General features: G+C 35.7%; 1 protein-coding gene across 1 annotated transcript; it reads right to left on the bottom strand.

The window, feature by feature from the left end:
• LOC144567409 (GPI transamidase component Gpi16 subunit family protein) lies at positions 1-4,604 on the bottom strand. Its single transcript, XM_078317543.1, has 8 exons — positions 4,328-4,604; positions 3,800-3,917; positions 3,453-3,559; positions 2,435-2,713; positions 1,216-2,334; positions 821-961; positions 421-601; positions 1-328 (listed from the first exon to the last, which is right to left on the bottom strand). The coding sequence occupies exons 4-8, from the start codon at positions 2,690-2,692 to the stop codon at positions 141-143; spliced, it is 1,887 nt and encodes a 628-aa protein (XP_078173669.1). The 5' UTR covers positions 2,693-2,713; positions 3,453-3,559; positions 3,800-3,917; positions 4,328-4,604; the 3' UTR covers positions 1-140.
• Between the last annotated feature and the right edge of the window lie 3,990 nt (positions 4,605-8,594).

Here is an 8,594-nt window from a genome sequence, read left to right as displayed (position 1 = left end):
TGACTGCACACAAGATTTGGAATATTAACTAGAGAAAAAACATAAAGCAAAATTTATAAGTCGGCTACAGAATCCACTCAAAGAGGTATATAGCTCAAATGAAAAGGGAGACTTTTTACCAAGCTAAACAAAAATCTAGGTCAACTAGTGTTTAAGAAATAATGCCATAGAGTTGCTACTACTGCAATTAGTACTACTTTGAAGATAACTTTGTGGCCTAATAAAGGCTGCGACGACTGTGATTGGTCAGCTAAATCTTCTTCTCTGCCCCTTATCTTGTTGGTAATTCTGGAAATTAACAAAGGAATAAGCCCAGGCCTTCTTTTATCTGTGTTTTTTTCAGAAAAAGAAAGAAAGAGATATTAGGTAAATTAGGTAAATTACATTAAGAACTAGGATTTAAACCGAGTAATGCATTACCATTGCTCTTAGCTAATCGCTCTTCTTCACTGATTCGCCTCCTTAGCACATTTACCATAGAACCGAAGTACAAAGCAAGTACGGTGCATGTAAAGGTGATAACATTGTATGGCATGCTAAAATCAGGGGTTGTCAGAGGCACAAGCAACACTTCAGTATATGATTTCACAACATTCCTTCCCTGAAAGAGATAAATTCACAAGACCCAACTAGTTTAATTACATAAAATCCACAGCAATCAGCAAAAATCTGTTTAAGTTTGCCTGATACTGTGCTAATTGAATCTGGGACAGATGCAAACTTGAAAAACCAACAATGTTTCCAGTGCTTTTTCTGTCAGAACCGACGTTTCCACAATAAAAGATAAACAAAGAGCTTTTTCTGAGAGAGAGAGACTGACCTTGTAACTTTGTAGGAGAGGTGAGCTAATTGAATCAGGATAAATTCGGCTGGAGATGAAATCAGGGAAACTAACAAGAGCAGATGGAATGTCAAATCCTTGATTTGCATCTGGAGGGTACTCGTCTATATGAAGAAATCCCTAAAATTACAAGGAAGCAGCTTAACAATAAATTTATATGAGACCAACTAAAAGGTAGAAAGAGATATAACTACAATTGAATATTAATAAATCAAGATATCATAGAAAATGTAGCATGAGTGTGTGGTCAATACAGCAGAAGTGGATGATAACTTAACACTTCCTATAACTTGTTGCCTTTATAAGTTGGAGCTGTGATATGGAAAGTAACATGCTAGCTAAGGAATTTCATTTAGTAAGATTCAGAAAGTAACCTTGTCAAAATCTAATGTCAAAGCTGCTGATATCATCCCACATGGGAAGCGAAGCATCATTTCTAGGGTTCCTGGTGAAACCTTATCCTCTGAAGGTGTAATATTTATCTTCTCAACCACATCCTTTGTATCCCTAATCTCACCATCTACATATATTCTCAATGTATGGTAATACACCTTCACATACCATGGTACCACCTGAAACACAACCACCTTAGTCAAACAATTGTTGGAACCATCATATAATCCTTTGGTAAAATTTCTAGCAGACTGAAGGGATATGGCAATTGAACCCCTTTCATTACCACTTCCCATTAAAAATCGACTTGCATGAAATGGTGCTTGTAGAAAGCTCAGTTGCAGGGGGTTTCTCCATTTCACCATTATATCGAGTGGTTCATGTTCACTATATCTCTCAGCATTATACTGGTAAATAGTGGAATGGCCATTTTGGTCATGGACCACAATATCAGCTTCACCAACCAATTCCAATATATTTTCATTCTTACTCCCCAAATTTCCCTCTATTTCAACAAATACCCTGCTAGATTTTGCAAGGGCACATTTTCCTGTGATTATCTTCTTAAACAACTGGGACATGGACCAACTGGTACGGTCACTCGGCTGGAGAACTGCACTAAGGGTTTGCTCAATTACAATCCCATTTAACCTATCTGATTTCAATTTCAATCTCTGAGAGTGGTAATGGCCTCTGTAAATAGAAGATCTATCTAACAAGGTGGCGATGCCAGCTTTATCTCTGCATGGCAACAATTTCAACCAAGGTGTGAGATTTTCTGTGCAGACGGCTTCACGTGGAAGTGCTCCATATCTTAGATCTCCATTGTTTGGCAAAAAGCCCCAGAGAGGGGTAGAATGGGAAGTGGAAGATTCTAGAAAGTTGATTGATGCACAGAACAGACCTGAGAGGGAGTTTGTGAGATTGCCCCACGTGGTATCAATCTCCTCCTTTGTAAGAATATCAAAGCGCGCCCATAGTTCAACACCTGGTGGCTTTGCATTGGTGGTTGACAAAGGGTCTGATGCTCCCCATCTGTCATAATTCCACCTGCCTTGTGTGAAGGACAGCTCTAGCTCCTTTATTTTATACTTCTTAACCTAGTTTATGGATAAGATCAATTATAAATCAGAATACAGCGGATTAGGAAAAGAGTTCAATTAATCTAACAGGGAAAGAAAGAGAGAGATTGAATTATACCAGTTGAGCAATGGATTTAGGAAAGAGATGGTGATGCCTTCCATTGGAAGCTGAAGGAGGGGAGGTGCTTGTGAAATGGAAGTGCACGAGAACCTTACGATCAGGTAGCGGTTTGAGAAGGAGCTCCTCAGAGAACTCCTCTTTGGATACGGAGGCTGAATCGATGCCTTTAGATCCGAGCGAGCAGTGGATCGGACGGGCGAGGTGGAAGGAGTAGAAATAAAACACGAGCAGGGAGAGGAGCATGTGGGATGCCATCAGTGATCTGGAAGTGAAAGTCTGCCATTGATAAATGAGCTTCAAAGTTAGTCTGCCATCGATAGATGAGCTTCAAAGATATTGGGCTGAAATTTAATCGGCCCCGAATTTATTAGCCTTTTAAATTCAGCCATTGTCTTTTATTGAGGCCGACAATCTCGGCCTACCCAGTGGCGAGGCTAGGAATTCAATCAAGGGTAGGCAAGTATAACTATATAAATAGTTGTAAAAAAAAAATTTAACATAAATGAACATCAAAGGTTTCAACTAAGTCAAAAGTTTATAACAAATATTCGTTTACATATCAAAAAACAAGAAATATATTAATGCTACAAAATCAAGTCAATGGAGGGAGCTTTCCTCTACGGTTACTCATATTTTGCCATCGTTGCATAATTCGTTCATCATCTACCTCATCAAATAACTCGCTCTCAACGTAAGTAACCAAACATTGCTAACCTGGGAGATGAAACCTGGACATACTTAAATTAAAACATTGAAATGTAGATAAACTAAGAAAAAATGAAAATGAAATTGAAAGCCCAATGTTGCAGACATTGACCAAGCTCTTGAATTAATTGATCTTACAGGATACATGTCTCATTTGTAACCAATATTGCCTATAAAAGGAGCAATCTGTGGTGACAATTGCCTATAAAAGGAGCAATCTGTGGTAACCAATATTGCCTATTATTTGAAAAGGATTCACTTTTCAACTTAGAAAATAAAGGAACTGAAAACTTGAAAACTTGAAGCTAACCTGTGGTGACAATTGCAGATTTTATGGTAGCAGGGGACCAATCAGGATGCACTCATGCACAGATTTGAGAAGTGCAACAATACCACTCCAGGTGCGGCTGTATCAGGCTGTACATCCCATTAGAAAAATATATTAATTCAACTCACAATCTCTCTGTGTGTATTGTTAGAGACAGCTTCCCACTCATGCACAGATTTGAGAAGTGCAACAATACCACTCCAGGTGCGGCTATATCAGGCTGTACATCCCATTAGAAAATATATTAATTCAACTCACAATCTCTCTGTGTGTATTGTTAGAGACAGCTTTCCCCTATTTCTATATTAATTGACTTATAAAACACATACCTTGAGGATACCGGGAAATGTCAGGTTTGGCTCTCTTGATGAAAATGCTGCAATTTTTGGTGCCAGTACTTGTTCTCCTTCTATACTATATACCGGAGAGATTTTTACCAGTGGGTTCCTGCTTTCAAATTAAACAATTACACAATGGATTAAACTCAAATTTTCAAGCAAATTAATTGACCAAGCTCTTGATTTTAAAGGTCAGAACTTAAACCGAATTGGATTATAAAATATTGTCTGTAAAAGGGCAACCTTTGCAACCAATTGGATTATAAAATTGACCAATCACATCAAGAAGCAAAGAACAGAAGAGAAGGGCTTCCCTTGCAGAAATTTGACTTGTCTTGAAAAGATTTATTTCAGAAATTTTCTTCCCTAATTGAGTTAACAGCCGTAATCTATACTAAAACTAATCCATAAAACATCCCAAGACACAATCTTTTAAAGAAAATGAAGTACAAAAACACACTACACAAGCAGAAATACGCCTGTGAAATTGGAAAAAAGAAGAGAAAAGAAGCTACAAACCAGAGATGAGAAGCAATTCAATTGTCACCACAGATCGATCCTTCTCTTCGCACTCAAGATCGATCCTGCCATTCCAGAGATCAGAAGCACAGGATCGAGCGCCTCGTCATCAGTAACCTTCTCTCTACCTCTCAAGCGAGCCTTTCTTCTTTCTCTCTACCTCTCCGATCGAGCGGCGCCGCGTCTTTCTTCTTTTCCTTCGCGCAGGACAGAGCGGCTGAGCGGAGAAAGAAACTATTTTCCTTCGCGCAGGAGAGAGCGCCGGGTTCTGGGCCTGGGTAGGCAAGCCCATCAGAAAAGCCCGGTCCAAAAAAAAAAAAAATTCCAGGGGCATGCAATGCAAGTGCCTACCCCTGTTTCATACTGGACTCGCTGGGCCTACCTGCTTGATTTTATTGGAATCGGGGATATCAATTTCAAAAGCTGAGACCCTGATTAAAACGTTCTCCACACTGCAAGCTTCGGATCCTTCGGCTTCTTCGTCGTGCAACAGTATAGCCGTTCATACTCGATCCATTTTGCTCTCGGTGATTTATGTGCTACACTCGAGACAGCTTAGTTCTGTCCGTTGAGTATCGTACGGCATAAATTGCCAGAAAGTTTGAGAAATAATTTACAGAGGAAAGAGGGAGATGCGGCTTAACGAGAAGAATCTCTATTATTTTATATTTAGTACGTTGATATGCTGATATGTCAACGGGATTGAAAAATAAAATTTTAGATGTAATATTAATCCTTTAATCAAATAATATGTTTTCTTTTAACTAAATACATCTCTTTTACACTTAAAAACTCAAATTTTATTAAAAACATACTCGTCACACATAAGACCACACGATATGTTACAAAAAATTAAATATTGTCTTTGGCGACTTTTTATTATTTCCTTATTTGTTTGTTTCCGCCTCTCTTTTTTTTATTTCTATCCTGATCATCCACGACATAATAGAAATAGATTTTTTCTTTGTTTCTTTATATCTTCTTTTTTTTGTTTCTATACGTGAAATTTCACGGCATAATGAAAAAAAAATCAAGAATGAAAAAATTCTCACGTCTTTGTTTGTTTATATATAGATTCCCAAGCTTGTTTCCTTAAATTTTTGGTGCCCGGTCAAATTCGCCAGAGAGAGTGAGGAAAGACTTGGGCATGACCTCATGCTGAAGAAGAGTGGCTAGCAAAGTTGGCTAGGAAAGACTTGGTATTGTTGAGCTGGTCTTTAAATATAGTCTGAGAGTCAACAGCGCATGCGGTTCCCACAGTCACAGAGTTCTCATTTGTGGAGAGACGCCTTTACTGACAAGGTGTTTAAGCAAAGTTCCTTTACTGTTTGTTCTTAGATTTAAATTTCAGAATTTACCAGTTTCTTAGGTTCTAATTTCAGCAATTTACCAATATGTAATACTATGATGTAACAGTAGCTTTCAATTTCAATCAATACAACGCCTAAGGGCTTTTCCTCAAAAAAAAAACAGAGAGAGAGAGAGAGAGAGACGCCTTGTGATTTCAACCACAGTTGAAGGCTTGAAGCTCTACGGGCTTGCTTTTCTGCTCAAGGCCTTGATTTTTTTTTTTTTATTCCTGAGTTTAGTTTCTTTTCAAATATAATCAGGGTTACAATAAATTTGTTCCACGATCCTTCAATTTTTTTTTTTTTTAGCTTTGCTATTGTGGGCTAACCCCCTCTTAGGTGTGGGAGGTTTAATCTTTACCGTTTTGTTGATTATTAATGGAGGTAATTTTGTCTTTGGTGGATACACAAAAAATTTCTGTTGAGATATCTTCTGGGGTCAAGTAGTGCATTGTTTCTTGTCTAGCCGTTTTTGCAACTGCAATTTAACAAGACAAAAGATAAAAGTTTTTCTACAAATCACCCCACGGTTTGGAGAAAATCAAGAATAAAAGGTTTGCTTTTCAAATTACTTTGTTTCTTTATTTCGCCATCTATATTTGCAGAATGACTAAAAATTTGCTAGGTACAGAACTTGTTTGGAATTGAGATATGGAATTAGATTTTAACATGATGAGAGTATCCTGTTAAGCAATACAAGTTTCTAAACTTTGAAAACAACATAGACATACAAGAATTGGATCAGATTTAGATTAAAACACACATTTGCTAATTTTAAATTTCAAATTTAAGGAATAAGATAATGTTTTTATGCATCAAGTCCAAAAATTTGCTAATTTTATTATACGTTTTCAATTGAAGCATTTATAATCTACCTTTTATATATTGTTTGTTCATCTTCAAAAATATTGAACTACATCGAAGAAGCTCACAATTCGTTATTTGCATTTGTTGTTGTTTCTTTTAGTGTTATTTATTATTTAGATCTCCGTTTTTTTATTTATTTTTAAAATTTTATTTTGATATTTTATTTTTCTAATTTTGTGTGAATAACAAATAAAAATGTCTCTTTTATATATTATATTGGGGAAATTAGTTCCATGCCATTCCAAAATGCTTAAATTAGAAAAATGCCACCCTAAACTTTCTGTTTTGCTAAATGTCACTCCAAATCACATTTATTAAGAAAAATGCCACAAATACCATATTAATGTATAATTTTAACTTAACAAATTACAATATACATGAACTGGCCGAAATAGCCTTGATCTTCAAAATTTATTTTTCTATTCTAACGGATTGTTCATTAAACTCTAATGAAACCCGGTTCATTATTCTTCGTCTTCCCGTCTCCCACTTTTCTTTCTCGCACCGAAAATAATTCATGGTTTCCCTAATGAGTCGATCTAATCTGATCCAAGCCGAGTCCTTCCTTCGCTCCTCCCTGTTAAAGCTCCGAGAAAAACAGCTACGCTGTATAACTTCCGAAATATATAACTTAAACATTTTGGACTTAGACATTCAGAATTTTCGCATATGAGAATTATTTTCAATGCTTAATTTAGCGAGAGACAATTTCTGGGTCAGTGTTGATTGGTTTGACAGTTTTAGAGTTTTCAATTGGTGAGATTGTAAAATTCACCAAAATTATTCTACTGGGCCAAAAATGGAAAAATTTATATGGAGATGTTTAACAATTTATGCTCTACATAACTGCAAAATTGCATGACTTAATTCACAGTATAGCTATTTTTGGCAATTTAATTTGTGTTTTTCTATTTTTCTGAGATTTCTGGTACCAATAAAGGTGCTATTGAGTTTTGATTTGATTTTAGACCTGGTACATGCCTGGAACAGATAAGTACCAGCAAAAATTAAATTTGATTTTTAGTTTTTGGATAAATTAAATTTTGTCATAATTTCTTTTAGTACAATATTGAAATGTGCCAAGCATGAATTGTAGCATCAGGTTTTTATATCATGCATGTAGGTACCAACTCAATGACATCTCAATCGATAAGTACCAGCAAAAATAAAATAACATCATTTCCTAAAGAACATTGAATAACAACATTTCAAGAAGTAACTGTCTTAGTGTCTTAATGCACATCAATATATCACAAGTATCAAATTGATTAAATCAAATTCAAATAAATTTGAGTAAAATTAAGTGTTACATTGCAACACAAACAGAACCCCTATCAAAACCTTAACTACACTTAAAAAAAAAAAGATCAATGAGTCATTTCATCATCCAGTGGTACTCATTCAAGGATGCTCATCTCTCTGATTTGTGCCAGTAAAATATTATCACATAGTTTTTGTAGTATCGGCAACTTTCACAATAGCGAAGCTTGACATCTCTTGCAAGGTCTCGATACATCTGAGTTTCATGTATTGTATCGGCATCTTTAGCCACTCATGTTACCTAGACAAATAATTAAAAGTTAATAACAAATATATATATATATATATATTTTTGAGTTACTAATCACACAGCCATAACAAATATATATATCTGAGTTAGACAAGGAACCCAACGCTTTAAATTTGTACCATGTAAAACTAATCTACAATTTGCATTTGTTTATATAAAATGATTTCAGTATTGAAGTAAATGGCACTGTCTAAAGCAAATGGTACAAAATTGTTGCTATGAAATTGCATGTCCAATTTGCATGCCCAATTTGTACTATTTTAATGTATTTGGTATAGCTACTGAAAATTCAGAGAAAATGGTTCCAATTTGTTGGTATGACATGTATCAGCAGATATGCTACTGTCTACGACAGAGTTGACTTCAATTGATGGTATGAAATGAGAAAAAGTAAACTTTAATTGATGGTTAAAAGCAAAAGTACAAGATACACCATGCAATATTTACAAAATCAAAGACAACGAGAGAGAGAGAAAATGGA

This window comes from Carex rostrata, chromosome 16, assembly GCF_964058835.1.
Source record: "Carex rostrata chromosome 16, lpCarRost1.2, whole genome shotgun sequence".
NCBI lineage: Eukaryota > Viridiplantae > Streptophyta > Magnoliopsida > Poales > Cyperaceae > Carex > Carex rostrata.
The sequence above is the reverse complement of the archived record's forward strand: the minus strand, read 5'-3'. Positions and strand labels throughout refer to the sequence as shown.